Source organism: Paralichthys olivaceus, chromosome 21 (genome assembly GCF_024713975.1).
Source record: "Paralichthys olivaceus isolate ysfri-2021 chromosome 21, ASM2471397v2, whole genome shotgun sequence".
Lineage (NCBI taxonomy): Eukaryota > Metazoa > Chordata > Actinopteri > Pleuronectiformes > Paralichthyidae > Paralichthys > Paralichthys olivaceus.
This window is the reverse complement of record NC_091113.1, coordinates 534951-551644: the sequence shown is the minus strand read 5'-3', so window position 1 is coordinate 551644 and position 16694 is coordinate 534951. Positions and strand designations below refer to the sequence as shown.

The 16694-nt window shown below is 43.9% G+C and overlaps 1 protein-coding gene across 2 annotated transcripts in view; it reads left to right on the top strand.

Moving 5' to 3' along the window:
• The window catches only part of grid1b (glutamate receptor, ionotropic, delta 1b), a 246133-nt gene extending 233118 nt beyond the window's left edge, over positions 1 to 13015 (top strand). The window contains exons 14-18 of one of the 2 annotated variants that reach the window (XM_069517723.1): positions 1484 to 1679; positions 1865 to 2031; positions 4948 to 5188; positions 6925 to 7063; positions 9600 to 13015. In XM_069517723.1, coding sequence (XP_069373824.1) covers positions 1484 to 1679; positions 1865 to 2031; positions 4948 to 5188; positions 6925 to 7063; positions 9600 to 10057 — 1201 coding nt within the window. In that variant the 3' untranslated portion in view covers positions 10058 to 13015. The remainder of the gene's footprint in view (positions 1 to 1483; positions 1680 to 1864; positions 2032 to 4947; positions 5189 to 6924; positions 7064 to 9599) is intronic. The other variant, XM_069517724.1, reaches the window with a different exon arrangement.
• The last annotated feature ends 3679 nt before the right edge of the window (positions 13016 to 16694 follow it).

The following is a 16694-nucleotide window of genomic DNA, read 5'->3' as shown; positions in this document are numbered from 1 at the left end:
CTGCTCGTTCTGACTAAACTGAGTCTGTAGAATGGTCGATCTCCGCATCACGTGTGAAACGCTTCCATCAGTTTTGATCCAACGTGCCGCGAGCTGAAGTGATGACGTCATCAGTGTTCACAGCTGTTTGCCTCCTGGTCACTGTTACAAGCTAAAGATCAAACGTTTGACGAGAGAGTTAGGAGATCAAAGTCTGACCGACTATCTAACTTCTGAGTGTGTGTGTGTGTGTGTGTGTGTGTGTGTGTGTGTGTGTGTGTGTGTGTGTCTGTGTGTGTGACCGTGTGTGTGTGTGTGTGTGTGTGACCGTGTGTGTGTGTGTGTGTCAGTGTGTGTGTGTGTGTGTGACCGTGTGTGTGTATGTGACCGTGTGTGTGTGTGTGTGTGTGTGTGTGTGTGTGTGTGACCGTGTGTATGTGACCGTGTGTGTGTGTGTGTGTGTGTGTGTGTGTGTGACCGTGTGTATGTGACCGTGTGTGTGTGTGTGTGTGACCGTGTGTGTGTGTGTGTGTCTGTGTCTGTGTGTGTGTGACCGTGTGTGTGTGTGTCTGTGTCTGTATGTATGTGTGTGTGTGTGACCGTGTGTGTGTGTGTGTGTGTGTGTGTGTGTGTGACCGTGTGTGTGTGTGTGTGTGTTTGTGTGTGTGTGTGTGTGTGTGTGTGTGTGTGTGTGTGTGTGTGTGTGACCGTGTGTGTGTGTTTGCCACATGAAGATTTTTACATTTTCAAACAGTTTCCTCTTGAAACAATGTTCTTCGACCTCGAGCTGCTCCAGCGGCTCCAGCGGCTCCAGCGGCTCCAGCGGCTCCAGCGGCTCCAGCGGCTCCAGCGCAGCATCACACCTGAAAACATGACGTCTGCAGAGGAGAGGAAAATAGAAGGAGGCGGGGGGGCGGAGACACGAGGGAGAGAATAGATATGTGAGATAAAAAAAAGTTTGTGTCTGAAACAAAGTGAGAATAAAGTAAAATCTTTGACTTACTCACTGCAGAGGCACATTCACACTCCTAATAGATAAGTGTTTTTCTGAATGACCTTCAAGTGTTGACCCGACAACGCACAGGATTATGGGTAGAGGCGAGCAGGAAACAGAACGACTGACGTGTGGAGTCACAGCTGCAGTTGAAATCAAATATTTAAACTTTATTTAAATGAATTCAATGCAGGGACCGTCCACAAAGACTCTGCAGAGTCAATACTTCAGTTGAGACTGAATCCACTCTGGAGCTTCAGCTGCCGTCGCTGGTCCAGACCTGAGACTATAAACTGTGCATGTGGTCCAGAGCTAGCTTAGCATGCTAATAAGACCCACTACATGTTCAGGTGCAGGTGACACTCAGGTGTTGATACTTCAGGAGGTAAGTGAAGGAGCAGTGACGGAAACAGGAAGAAGAAACTTGTTATGAAACATGTTCAGACTCTTGGACTCCCTGGTCTCTGGAAACGACTCGGCCTCCTCAGGTGTTTGTCTCTGTGTCCTCAGGTCGTTCCAGGACCTGGTGCGGCAGATCGACGTGGACTACGGGACAGTCCGGGACTCTGCGGTCTACGACTACTTCAGGAACAAAGGGACCAACCCCCTGGAGCAGGACAGCACGTACGCTGAGCTGTGGAGGACGATCAGCAAGAACAACGGCTTGGACTATTCTGTGTCCAGTCCATCAGAGGGAATACGCAAGGTACCACACTGTATATTTGACAAAACCCAAATATAATCCGTCCCCTCCTGTCCACAGAGCTGCGTCTCTGATTGGCTGCTGAGCTAAAACCTGATGGGTCAAACAAGTCCAGTGTTTTTCTGTAGGATCCGAACCTGAAGGTGTTTAAGAGTCGTCACCTGCGTGTTCGTTTTTCTCGTCTACAGGCCAAGAAGAGTCCGTACGCCTTCCTGTGGGACATGGCGGTGCTGGAGTATGCGGCGCTGACGGACGACGACTGCACCATCACCGTGTCAGGAAACAGCATGAGCAGCAAAGGCTACGGCATCGCCATGCAGCACGGCAGCCCGTACAGAGACCTGTTCTCACAGAAGTGAGTGACGCCGCAGAGTCTCTACCTGTGAGAGAAATGTGTCGGAGGAAACTGAGGAGAAACGTTTCTGAAGCTGAGCAGGAGATGACGAGTCTGTATCATCCTCATCAGACATTTTGTTTTAGTAGAGATAATATCCAGATTCACTCAGAGCTCTGAACCATGAGTGTCAGATTACACTCGAGCAGAGACGCTGTGACTGGAGGATGAAACCTGCGGCGCTGATGAAGGTGTAGAGTGCAAGCGGAGAATCACCTCCTGCAGGCGGTTTTCACTCAGCGTTAAATCGATGCCGCTGCCCGACGCTAAACTCAACTAAGCTCAGATGAAAGGAGGCGGCATTAAGCAGCGCTGTTGTGAGGCAAACGGGATTATTCATGGTGCGATGTGTAAACACAGCGACGTGCACTAATTACTTATTTGATTTTGTGAAGCTGGATTAGTTTTTTCTTAATTCATTTATCTCCTTCAGAGTTTGAGCTGAAGATGAAATCTTGGAGCCGCAGAGTGAAACCTCGTCTCTTCCAAAACAAATTGATCCCAGAGCGAGTTTAAAGAATCACATTGATCGGCGTCATTACATCATGAATTAGAGGAATCACACGAGACGAGAAAACTTTCTCATCCGTCTCGTATCGATCGGCAGACGAGAAACAGGAAGTAGACAAACTTCAGGAAAGTGGCGGGGGCGGGCTCTCTGGGAAGTGTCTCCTCACCCTGCGGCTGAGTGGGAGGAGCCGCCTGGGGCCCGAGAGCAGCATCCAAATGTCATTTTCACCTCCTCCAGCAGAGCCATCGCTCGACTCCCCTCCTGTGCTGTCAGCTTCCATCTCCGTCCTCCTCCTCGTCCTCTTGCTGTCCTCCTCTTCCTTTGTCTCAAATCTCTTGAAGTACTTCAGTACTAAAGTACTGAAACTATGTTGTAGATTTAATAAATACTTTTACATGTAGACACATGAACTGAACATTCCTGAATTGAATACGTTTGAGGATTTGAATCCTCTCGACGCTCTGACTCTGCAGTGAAACTCCTGAAGTTTCTTCTTCTCTGGTCTCGAGTCGCTCGAGCGTCGGGTTCATTGTGAGGCGTCAGTTTCTCACTCGCCCCTCTGCTCCTCGCTCTTCCTCTTTAATTAAGCAGCAGTGTGTTTATTTGGGGATTAGTTTGTGTTGCTGAATGGAGACAAACACTGGTAGTTATTAATGAAGTCTTTACACAGGAGCGAGGCGCGGCGCTCAGGGACGAGGGGATAATGTGTCCGAGTGTTAAACTGAGGTCTGAGCTATTGTTCAGCTGCAGAACCATTATCTGCACATTTCAACCATCATTTGAAAACCTCGTCCCGTCACTGCTCTTGATAATCCTGCCGTTAATGACCTCCCTGTGCCTCCGCTGCTCGATTCAGCTGAAGAACTAGTTTGTCCTCGGGGTGTTTTGATGGGGGGGTACTGTGGCGCGCTGACCTTCAACACGTTCACGCTGAGTTGAGCAGATTAAATTGAGTAAATTGGGCCGAGATTCTACTGCAGCTGAACGTAGGTTGCACGTCGCTGTTTGTTTAATTAAGTCGTCAAACTGAGCAGCACAAGGTGGCGCCACAACATCGGAACTCCACGTTTCAGAAGTATGAAAACGCCTCGGGTCGCAGACGAAGAGCTGCATCTGAAATGATGAAGAGACGAAACATGAGGTTTTCAGAGCTGAATGTCTGAACCAGCGCCCCCTGCAGGTTGTCTTTTAATAACCAAGTGTCAATTCATCATGTGAGCTGGAACTTAAATCAATCCGGCTCTTATTCTGAAAAGATGAAGCCTTATATTTTCATCTGCTCTCAACCTCGCAGAAATAAAATCGATTGTTTTTAAATGACGTGATGAACTTTCTCTCACTGCATCAGGTCCTCAGCTAATTAACCTTAACGAGCCATTCAATGAGACAACACTTTCCAATTAAGAGCTTCTCAGTATTTATTTCAACTTCATCAAAACACAATCACATCTTTATTCAGGCACTTTTCTCCAGGAGAAATATCATGTTCAATTCTGTGAAAGGTGGAAATCTACAGAAGCGTATTGCATTGACTTGGGAAAAAAAAAATTCAATTTTTTTTGAATAATTTTTTCTGTTTTTCTGACAAAAAATTTTTTGTCTGTTTTTCTGACAAAAATTTTTTTGTCTGTTTTTCGGAGTAATTTTTTAAAAAAGTTTTTACTCCAAATAACAGAAAAAGAAAAAACAATTCAAAAACTAAATTACTCAGAAAAAACAGTTACTGTCACATCAGCACGATTTTCAAAATAAAACATTCTCATAAAACAGCATTTCTGTAGCACGGAACGTTCACTTGAAAATAAAAATTAAAAAATTGGTTTGTTTTTTGGAGAATTTTTTTTTCCGATTTTCCGACTAACTTTTTTTTTTTCTGTTTTTCGGACTGATTGAAGACTGTGGGAGATCGTTCTGTCTTTAAGTCATGTTGATGTATTCTCATTAGTTTGTCGACTCTACGCAGAAACACGAGGACTTTGTTCAGAAGTATCTCGATAATTCAGAAAAAAAATTACTCCGAAAATTTTTTTTTATAAGAAAAACAGAAAAAATTATTTAAAAAAACAAACAAAAAAAAAATTACTCAGAAAAACCTGAGTTTTTTTGTTTTTCAAGTGAATGGAATACGCTTCTGTAGAAATCTAATGAAAGAGCTTTTGGACGTAACGTTTTGATGTTTGGCTGAAATATATCATCTTTTGCTATGAATCAAACTTTGTATTGATTCTCGCTGCTCGACCTGGTTCCAGGATTAAATCTCGAACCTTAGAGCCGGTGTTTTTCACAGCTGCAGCTTTAATATTCAGCCCAACACAACCCTTGGATTAAATCAGAATTCTCTGTGCGTCCCTTCTCTTCTCCTCCAGGATCCTGGAGCTGCAGGAGAAAGGCGACCTGGACATCATGAAGCAGAAGTGGTGGCCTCGCACCGGCCGCTGTGACCTCAACAGCCACGCCGGGGCCAGCCCCGACGGCCGCTCCCTCAAGCTGCACAGCTTCGCCGGCGTCTTCTGCATCTTGGCCGCCGGCCTGCTGCTGGCCTGCCTGGTGGCCGGGCTGGAGGCGTGGTGGAACAGCAACCGCTGCCGCCAGGAGCAGCCCAAAGAGGTGACTGAGCACAGGGCCCGGCGGACGGGCCAGTGGGGGGAGGACACTGCCACACTCTACTTTAAGGATCCAGCCGCTGACGCGAGCCCAGACTTAGTGGAGCTCCAGTACACCCAGCTGTAGAGGAGGGGGGTGTAGAGAGAGCGGGGGCAGAGGGCGCTGACCTCATCAGGCCACTGATTGAAATCAAATTTGGTCTCTTAGTATTATTATTATTCTTATTATTATTATCATCATCATCATTATTATTATTATTATTATTACCGCCCTCCATTTCTTTTTCTTTACCGCCCATCTCCTCCCACCTCGTCCTGAACTCACAGAGCTCATCCTCTAAAAGCAGCGCAGCCTCCGACCATCACGTCTACTAACACGCTCATAGACAGCAGCTCCTCCTCCACCGGGAGGTTTTACTTCGCTTTGACGCTCTCGCTCGAGTCTTTACGAGCAAACTGAGTCGAATTAGCTACAACAAGAAGGATGTGGCTGCCGGCTTGTCCTGCATGTTACAAAGAGCTGAGAGCGCCCGCAGACTTTAATCATTAATCCCCACAGAGTCGACTCCGTCACCATTCAAGTGCCTGCTATTGAATTATTGTTATAAACTCATTTTCTACTGTGAAGCTTTGGTAATTTCCTGCACCTGAGGGTCTGAGTGGAGATTATAATTAGCAGGTGGGAGAGATGGCTCAGGCACACACACACACACACACACACACACACACACACACACACACACACACACACACACTTTCTCAACTCGTTTTCCTTCAAGTGTAAAATCTTTAAGAGACAAAGAAACAAAAAGTCATTTATTCATCTGAACGTTATCACAGCTGCTTCATGTCCTGTCACTCAAACACACTCGAGAGGAATAAAAACACACAATTACAACCTGAGATAACAACCACATCACAGTCAATTAATCATTCACGCATCTTATAAATATTAATGACGACAACAAAGAAACATCTGATGATTAATAAACAGATTTATTGATTAATTATTTACGGCTGATTACAAGACAGAGGATTTAAATGTGTAATTTAACTATCTTAACTTTTTATGTGCGGACGAACATTTAAATAATGAATGATAAACAAATTAAGCAGAATTAAAATTCTCTGTAATTCACCGTTCACAAAAATTAACAATGATAAGAAAATGTCTAAATCTCTCTTGTGAATAATCTGAAGATGGAAAACTAAAGTTTTTTAATCATCACATAAATCAACATCTCTCATGTTCACACAAAGTTCAAAAACATATGTTAAGGACATTAGGTCACAAATGATTAACGGACACGTCATCATTCTCTTCTGTTTGTTAAGTGACATTTAGTGTTGAACGTTTTCTTCATCACACAGTGAATCTGAATCCACAGGAAGGAGCTGAGACACACTTTGTTCTAACACACTTTAAAAAACGGAAACAGAATCTAGGTTTACCACACCCACCCCCGCAGACGGGTCGGGCCGTTGGTCATGTGACAGGGGACAAACGAAGCCTCCACGTGGATCCATAAACTAAAGTGTGAGCAGACGCTGAAGTGAACGTCCTCTAGTAAAAAGATCTGTGTCCGACATCCGTCGCTCATAAGTCCTGCTACTGTCACTGTTTCACGTCTTCTTGAAGATTATATGTCAATGTGGACGCCCGTGTTGTCTGTCTCCTCTCCCTCTCTCCATCTATCCCTTTATTTCTTTATTTACACTTGACTGTCTGATCTCGTGCAGGTTACTAAGGATTACAGACTGGCAAGGGTTTCTGGTCCATTGACATATAATGACATTACAACTGCTTCATCGGAGGGGAGGAGGGACATTTGGACAGAGAGAGAGAGAGGCTGGGATGAAGCAGAAGCTATTGATACAGGTCAGAATAGACCTCCTATACAATTATTTAACAAAAAGACCCAAATAATCGTCTAAAACACATCTGTGCCTTCACCACCTCTGTTCTGTAGACACTGGATTCTTCTCTAAATCTAACATCTAGAAACAACTTGACTCAGTCTGGTTTTTCTGTGGCACAAGTTCTGCAAACAAATCTCTGGTTTTCTCTCCAAAGATATTTCACTAAAATATAATGAGCATGAGTGTTGATGACACGTTATATATTTAACATGTTTAATCTATTTCCACCATAAACCAAATGACAGGATCACAAGCTAATGATTTAATATCTCGTCGTTTTTATTTCGTCTCCTGAAACTAAAAATGTTTAACAGGTGATGATTTAAACGTCAGCTGGTAAAACTGCTCAAGCTAATTCTCCTTAGCACAAAATTGTGAATGAGGTTTGAAATTATAAAAATTATTAAAGACGTTTCCGCTCTGAACAAAGAAAAAATCATGATCCGGTTCATGAAGTGAGAAACAGATAGTTTGATGTTGATTGCAGGAAAATGAATTTGTGGTTTTAATCTATGCAGACGATAAGATATCATACGTTTTACATACGTTTCAACTGGTGCTCGACTTCCTGTGACCTCATCATTAATGCTGACCCCCCCCCCCCCCCCCCGGTCATCAGAAACCGTCCTGGTGCTTTTCTGTTTGACATTTTTAACTGTGACACGTCTCATAAGGGCTGACCTCTGACCTCTGACCTCATGTTCACATGTTTCACTGTGAATCACAAGAAATCCTGAAAACAAACTAAAGTGAATCACCACTGAACTTGTCTCTGTGCTAACGTTAGCAGTTAGCACAGATTTGGAGTCGTCACTGCAGAGACGCTGATATAAAGTCAACTTGTTCCAAACTGAATTCTGAGCCAAAGGTTTCAAAGAGTCACACGAATCCTAAATGAACCAGGAACAACAGTCCAGCACAAACCTCTCGACAGGTTGAATCCCTAAAGACGCAGAGAGGAGAGATTTAACTCCTCCCCTCCTGCGGGAGCGACTGAGGTTTCATCGCAGACTTTTATTTCTTCAGGCGAGACGTCAGTTCGACGCTGCAGCTGAAAACGTTCTAATCAGGCGGCGGTCGCTCGGAACGATAAACCTGCGCTCGGACGCTGTCACTGGCTTCGAGGTCGTCTCTCAGAGGAATCGTGTTTTCACAAGCTGCTCTGTTCACGACTATCACAGACACGTTTCTCTCAGTTTTAAACAATAAAACTTTGATTTAAGAGGAATTAAGAAATAGGTACATAAATATAAAAATGTCAGTAGGAGTAATAATAACATAATAACTTCTTAATAATTCAAATTAAGAAAAAGAAAATTGAAAATAAAGTCGTCTAACTCGAAATATTCCTCAGATTTCAGTCCTGGATGATTTGGCGACACCTGTGGTTACTGGTGGTAACAGCAGACACAGTCTACTGCCACAGATCTCTCATATTACATCCTGGTCAGCAGGGGGCAGCAGACACACTTTTCAGCTTTCGTTTGCCAGAAATGCAACTATAGAAGAAAAGCTACGAAATTCAACGAGATATTTTTTTGTTTTTCTTATTTCAAAACCGACACATTAGCACACAGCTAAGTCGAAGCTTAACGCTGACCAATCATTTTCATTTCCTGTGGCTCCTTCAAAATAAAGAGATGATACTAAAAGAAATACGTAATATTAAAGCACACGCATCATTTCCTGCTAATTGTAATAAAAACAAACCTTTGGCGACGTCATAATGAAAAAACACAGAAATTAACTCTCGTCGTAAGTTTGTGTTTGAAATAATAAAAATCTAAAAAGGGCTCCGAAACTTTTCCTCAGGTCGAGCTGCAGGGTGGGTTTGGGGGGGCCCCGGCCCTGCTGCTGACATCACTGCAACATGAATAAATGTGTGATATTAATACACAGTGTAAATGTGTCATTGTTCTGAATCTCACTCGTGTTTCTGTGACTAATTTCACTGATGCTGGAGCCTCGTTCAGGAACAACTGACCGAGCGAGTTTGTTGTAAAGTGACGACTTGTTTTAACGTCAGCGAGCTGCGTTCAGACGAGTCCCGACAGAATCTGGATTCAGCAAAAACAAACAACAAACAAAGCAACACGTTCAGATTCAGTTTGTTTTTTTAAATTTAAATTGAAACATCTGAGATCCAGAGTCAAAAGAAAAATATCGGTTCCTCAGTTTCTAAATCTCACGAACAAACGAGAGAAAACAACTCGAATAACTTTACAACAAACGGAGTCGGCTCCAGACATCAAAGCTTTAATTCTCACCGGCCAAGTTTGATTTCAAAGTGTTTGTGACGAACTGGTTCGTGGCCTCAGAGCTCAGACGTCAGCCCGTCAATCAAAACTCAAAGGCCAAATTCAGTGTCAGAACGAGAATGTGCGGAGCAGAATCAGACCTGAATCAGTCTGAGAAACCGGCCCGTCGCCAATCTCAGCCTCTGTGTCCCCCCCTGTCTCCCCTCTGTCCTTCACCCCCCCGCTCCTCCTCTGTAGGACAAGGAGGTGAATCTGGAGCAGGTGCATCGGCGTATGAACAGTCTTTTGGACGAGGACTTGGCCCACAAGCAGATCCCCGGCCCCTCTATCGAGATCTCTGCGCTGGACATCGGCAGCATGCAGCCCAGCCAGGTGCCGGGGCCGGAGTCCGTGCGGGACTACCCCCCCTCGGGCCTCGCTGTGACCACCTTCCTCCCCGGGGAGGGGGCGCCGCCTCCTCCTCTTCCCCACCCTCACCATGGGGGGACCCTAGGCAGGACACTACCTCCGTCCCAGGGCCCTGGCAGCACAATGTTGCCCCTGCACCACCCGCTCAGCAGCTCCAGCCTCAGCGGCACCATGCAGTGCAAACACAGGGCCCCCAACGGGGGGCTCTTCCGACAGAGCCCTGGCAAGACGCCCATGCCAATGTCCTACCAGGCAGTCTCCGCAGGACCCATACCCGAAGCCATTGAGGCCACTCACAGTACATCCATATAGGGGGGGGGGGGTCAACCTGCATCATGACGAGTGTGTGTGTGTGTGTGTGTGTGTGTGTGTGTGTGTGTTGGGGGGGGGTCTTCAGAGGAAGATTATTATAGAAAAAAAAAACAAAATGTACAAAGTAAAAGATTTTTGTATCTCACTTCCTGTTCAGAAACGACCACGTCACAGAGAAACGGGGGGGGGGGGGGGTGTTCAGCTGTCTCCTGTACATACGTGTAAATACCAAGAGAACGAAGTGAGGTCAAAGTGTATTTTGAATATTCTCAATTTTTGAAGTTGAGTTATAAAAAAACAAACAAAACGAGCTAAAAACAACGTATATAAACCTGATGAAAACGTTATGACTGTTTGAATGGCTTTGTACATTTTGTTCAATATGAAACAATGACGCGAAATTCATTGTGATTGTTTTCTAAGTGCCGAAATTTAACGATGTCTCTCCACAACTCATCGATGTAAACGACTACCCATGATGCACCACTGTAGGGACATTTTAGTGTTGGACACCTTCGGTTAAGCACCTCTGTACCGACCCTATATATCTTCAGCATCGGACGAGAAGTAATCACCGTTTATTTTCATTTGTACTGAATCTACGAAATGAGTTTGTTTCCAGTCGACACGTGGGGGGGGGGGGGTTATTGTCGTTTGTTTCTTTATACAAACTTTTTATTTGGCAAAGTTTCAGTTTGTGAAGAAGAAGAAGAAGAAGAAGAGCTCAGTTCTCACCTGCTGTTCAATTCTTTCTTCTTCATACGTAAACTTTCAGCTTTAAACCCGACGGCCGATCGACTGGACTTAATACAAACAAGATGAATCTGGTTCAACAACACGAAACAAAATGTAGAAAATATGTTCAAATATCTCAACTGTTCCTCTGGCGCCACCAGCAGGTTTAATGGCTAACAACATGTTGTCATGACGTCCATCTTTATTCCCAGTCTGTGTTTCTCTTCATGTTGTTGTTGGAACGTGATCGTTCATTAATCGTCTTTTTGTTTCTTTAATCCGACGTTCTTCGTGTTTTTAATGTATTTTTAATAAACAATCTTTTTCGTACTTGCGTCGTTCGTGCTGAGATGTGAAACGAAGCATCTTCTCCTGAAAACAAGTTTGTTTTGGTCGACATGAAGAAATAAGTTTGACGTTACTTTGAGGAAGAATTTACCCATAATTCTTTGTGTTTTCATTGCGAGTAATGAAAACTGCTCGGCTGTTTTTTACGTATATTTCTAAATCTGGTCGGGACAAACAAGCGAGTGAACGCAGCCTGAACTTCGTTCTATTTAACCGGACGATAAAAATGAACAGCTACATATTTAATGTCTTTGACTTTTATACGGAGGATTTAATGTGAACAGGTTATTTTAATCAGCTGCTCCAGATGTTTGTGAAACACGATGTTCTTCTCAACAGGAAGTAGAAAACCACACGTTTCCCTCCTTTTACTTTCATAAGTGCGATTACTGTGCATTTATGGGCCTGATGAGTTTTCACTTCATTTCCATTCGTTCACTTCGATCAGTCAGAATGAAAGAGACGGAAACAGAGCCGGTTACCTCAGTTACAGTACGTCAGCAACAGTTTGAACACTTTTTGTAATTTTCAGAACATTTTCGATATCGATGCTGCAACAAGAGTCAATAACTTTTCTTTTGTTTTTACCAAGTTTTTTAAATTGTAACTCGACCTGAGCGTTCAGGTGCTGATGACAAATTTACTTTGGTTTATTTTTACACAACCTTTAGAGAAGCTGCTGATTTTTGGTTTCAGAAATTATCAGTTCAATTAAAAAGGTTAAAGGTTAAAATGTAATAATCGAAACTTGAACAGAATCTGCTCCGTGTTTGTGGAAATGAAAGAATCTGAGACTCGAGAACCAGGTTCAGAGATTTAGGACAAAAGTCTCAGAATACGACAAGAAAACCTGCAGAATACTGTGACGAGCTAATGCTAATGCTAATGCGTTCAAACGTACTGTGTTCAGATTTAGTTTCATCACAGTCAAAGTCTGTTCTTTTCCTATTTGTGCTGTTGTTCACCAGATGTTGAACAAACTATTTAATGGTTCCTATTCAGATTTTTATAAAACCGAGAATGTTTCTGGAAAAAATGTGAAAAAACAAAAGTGAAATTAAATTTGAGTTCTGAGGTCACACATGGATCCTGGTCATACTTTAAGTCTAAGTTCATGTTTAAGTTAATAAAAGAAAAAGGAACAATTCTTCATGTCAGGACACAAACTCTGTAAAGTTTCATCAAAGTTTTACATAAAAAGTTTGTGTTTGAACTGAACGTTATAATTACTGAATCTGATTCACGACTAAACTTCACCAAACATCCGTTTATTCTGCTGCTTTCACTGTTTTCTTTTTTTGATGCAATAAATCCAAATGAAAAAAGGTTTCATGTGAAACTGTGGATCCAGATGTTCAACATCTGGTTTCGTTCAAATGCCCCAAAAACAAATATGTCATGATTGAATTTCTTCTTTTCAGAGAATCATGAAAAAAACATTATTTCTTAAAAAAGTGAAATTTCTCGTCTCGTGTGGGAACAGACTCCGATCACATGACGTGAACGTGACGCGTTCATTTGGAAAAGGACGAAGAACAGTTTTTATCATGAGTTGATCATCGTTGTGGACGCAGCTCTCGTCAGGACAAACTCTAACTTGGACATTTTCTAACTGTAACACGACGGACTCAGAGCCACGATCCAGAGGCTCCGATTGGTCCGAGCAGCGTCTCTGTGTGCCCCCCCCCCCTTTACGTTTAATCTCCAGCACCCCCATCAGACGAAGATGAGAACATGAACTGTCATAGCATATAGTCTGTCACCGTACATCTAAGGGAGACCCTTATTTTATTTATGAATATGCTGCTTGGAGTTTCTTAATCTTTAATAAAGAAATATGATTTACAACATTTGTTTCTAATTTTCTGTCAACGACAGCAGGAAGTTCTGTTTTTACTTTTTTAATTCTACCTCAGAATTCTGTATTTAATGATAACAAGTCACCAAACAAGGAAATAAGTTGCAATGTAATAAAAAAAAGTCAAATAAATGTTTTAAAAGTCACAAAACAAAAAATAACGTAATTAAATGAGGAAAAAAATCATAAAACAATAAAAGTTTTTATTTAATAAAAACTGCAAAAAAGAGTTGCAGATAATGAGGAAAAAGTTAAAAATTTCAGGAGAATGAAGTCGTGATTTCAACCTGAATCCTGAAATCACGATTTATTCTCGAACGCTCCTCGTAGGCTCGGGGTCCTGATCCTCAGTTTAGTGGTCGTTAAAGGAACTGCAGCTTGAGACCATCGTCTCTCTGCTGAGCTTCTGTTAGATTTGATGTTTTATTCCGAGCTGCGGAATCATTCGTACGTTCAGCGCTGAATCACTGAGCAGCTGACGGAGCACAGACATGGAACTTTGTGCTTTCCACTGTTTCCTTCCTCTCGTCAGAGCGTCTGGCAGAAAACATCCTCTGCTCTGTCAATTAGCAGGAAGATTTATCCTGACGCACCGGGAGGAGGATTCTAACCGACACACGGGGAAGGGCAGGATGTCAGCTGTCCCCCGGCTGTAAACTCCTCCGCTCTATGTTTGGCTGTCACCACTCCGGCTGCCGGGATAGATCGCCGGTCGGACAGCTGACTGGACTAAACGGTTACATGGCTGCCTGGTTTTTGGAGAGACCGACAAGCCAGAGGGAAGGATGTGTGAGTGGTCGACTGGCAGGATGCCTCGTTGGCGCGGTGGTTTGTTTTCGGTCGCACAAACGACTGAGGGGCTCGTACATGAAGTGATGGCTGACACCAGACACCAGAGATGTGTTTGGACGAGCTCCTGCGTCCCAAACGACAGCGGGACAGATGGACGGACACTTGGCAGCTGACCAGAGGATCAAAGACAAATCAAAGACGAGAACAAGTTCACGCCTCCTCTCTCCTTTTATCTTCGTGTCAACGTCACCCACACAAACCTTCAGTTATCCTGTGGCTCAAACGCAGATTATCAGCCTCCCTCATACGACTTAAATTCCAGAGCAACATATTCCCCCTCCCCCTCCCCCTCCTCCCCCTCCCCCTCCTCCTCCGCCGCCCCGCTGCTGAGCTGTGCCTCCTGGAAACAGCAGCTCATTACTCACTGTACCTCCAGCAGCTGCAGGAGATAAAAAGCCGATATGAATGTGAGAGTCCAGTTGTGCCGGGCAGCTACGAGCTGTTATATAGTTACATAGAGTTATATAGAGCTGCCGTCACACGGGGAGACGGGTCAGTGTCTGTAAATCAAACAACAGCGTGAAGTCGTGCGGTTGCGTTAACGTAGCTGTGCACGTGAAGTAGCGAGCGCTCTCTGGAGGCACACAGGCGTGAAATGGAAGCAGCTCCAACACCATAAATATGCAGATTCACTAAAAGTGGCTGCACTCAGAGAACCAAGCTCGAGAGACGAACCTGCTTCAGCTCGATTGATTTCAAAAGGTCGATATTAAGATTCTGCCATAAATGATTTCCCGATTAATCATCAGTCATTTTAACGTCCTGAGAACAAACGTTGACAGAAATGTTTCCTGATCATTTCTTCGTTGCCAGAACTCAGATCTGCTCTGATCCGTTCACCACCTGGATGTTCTGCTAAATCCCATTCTTCAGACGGATTACACCGTCCAATCCCAGAAACCACCTCCAGTCCCTCAAATCCTCCGAGAGACATTCACCACTCGCTGATGTAACTGAGCCTCGTTCCATCGCTTCGCTGCTCGAGCTGCACGACCAAAACAGAAACGATTCACAGAACAAATGCAGCCGCTGGTTTTTCTGCTGAATGCTGTGATTTTTACAAACTGTGATTCCTTCTGTTTATCTTCAGGCTCTGATTTAAGAAAGAGGGAAAAGAGGAGTGGAAGAGTTTTGTTATCTTGAACAAAATGAAAGATTTGTGCTGACGGACGATTTCATTTGTGTTGAAGCGTCTGTGAGAAGCAGAGGTTTCATCTCTGTCGCCGTGGGAACGTGTGAAGCTCTGAAATGAGTTTGAACCTTGATGTTGACGTCGTGGCCTCTGGTGTGATTCAGAGACCAGCTTCTGTTTTCTGAGTCATTTGTTTTCTACAGAACAACTGAAACGTTTCATTTACCACATTTAGATCCATAGGTTCTGATTTTTATTTAAATCTTCTCCAAATCTCACTCATAAATATCAGGGTGATGATTTTCATCCAGACCCACGAATTATTCACAATGTTAAAGAAACCGATAAATAAATTCTGGATCTGCAGGAAATCATAAAACTTCCTTCAACAAGAAGTTTTATCACAAAATAAATCAACAACAAGCGAGATGTGTGTGATTTGGTGCAGTTTGATTGACAGGTGACAGATTTGTGTTCTCGGAGTTACGATTGAGTTGAGTTATAAAGTTGTGGCGCCCTGCGCAGCGTCTTTCTTATCGTGGCTGTCGACTTCACTGGACGTCAGGAGCTGAGGTTGGATTAATGTCGGAGCTCTGATCTGAGAATCGTAATGTCGGGGAATAGGAGACAGAAGTAAATAAAAAGTTATTTATGATCCTCCAAGAGAAAAATGGAGGCTGCGGACCGGAGTGATCAAAGTCACCAATCAAAGGGGGGAGCCGCAGCCACTGGCCCCGCCTCCAAGGTCCCAAAATTCCTTTAGACAAGCGATGGACCGCCGGTCGGACTCTTGGCCTCTTCTCAACCCACTCGTTGATTGTTCGAGAGCCGCCCTGCTGCTCGTCATGGATCATGTGACGTGATTCACAGTAAATGCCAGAGGTCGGCGCGCTGCAGCGGCCGCGGTCATTACGGAGATAAGAAGCCTCGTTTTTTGTCCCTGACCACGCCGACACTTAACATAAGCTCGATTCCTGGAGGGAAAAGTGCCACTCAGAGTGAGTGTTTCAATGGTGCCAGTCATTTGTGAGGTGGATGTCGAGGACGATAATGGTCGAACTTAAAGGAGAAGAGGAGGAGCAGTGAGAGAGCGAGAGAGCGAACCGTATAATTATCCTCTGATCCCTGTGAGTGTGTGTGTGTGTGTGTGTGTGTGTGTGTGTGTGTCCACGTCAGAGTTACTGTTGTTAAAGACGTTTCTGTCTCTGCTTCAGTCACTCGGAGGATTCAACTAATTTCACACGTTAGAAACAAAAACTCGACAAATTTCCCCAAACTCACATTTGACTTTGAGTTTCACTGTCGTTAAACATTGTGAGAACAAACAAGTGAGAATGTCGAGTTCTGACTCGTTCTCATTTACACGTCCGAGTCTCAGCATCGTCTGCAAACCTCCACGATGTCCGAACGAAAACACGCAACATGCGATAACATTACTCAGCGCTGCCACCTTGTTACCACAGTTTGTAATGACAGGTCAGACGGAGCTGGTTCACTGTGGCATTTTACTGAACAAGTATTAGAGCTGATGTAAAATAATACTAGAATTTAAAATCATAGATTGTATCGAAGCAGGAGTGGAAAACTGATCCTGAAGAGATTTTACAGCAGCTCGGCTCAAATAAAACCACGATCATTTAACACCTGAATATTAAATGTTAGAATATCAGAATAAAATATCTGTGAG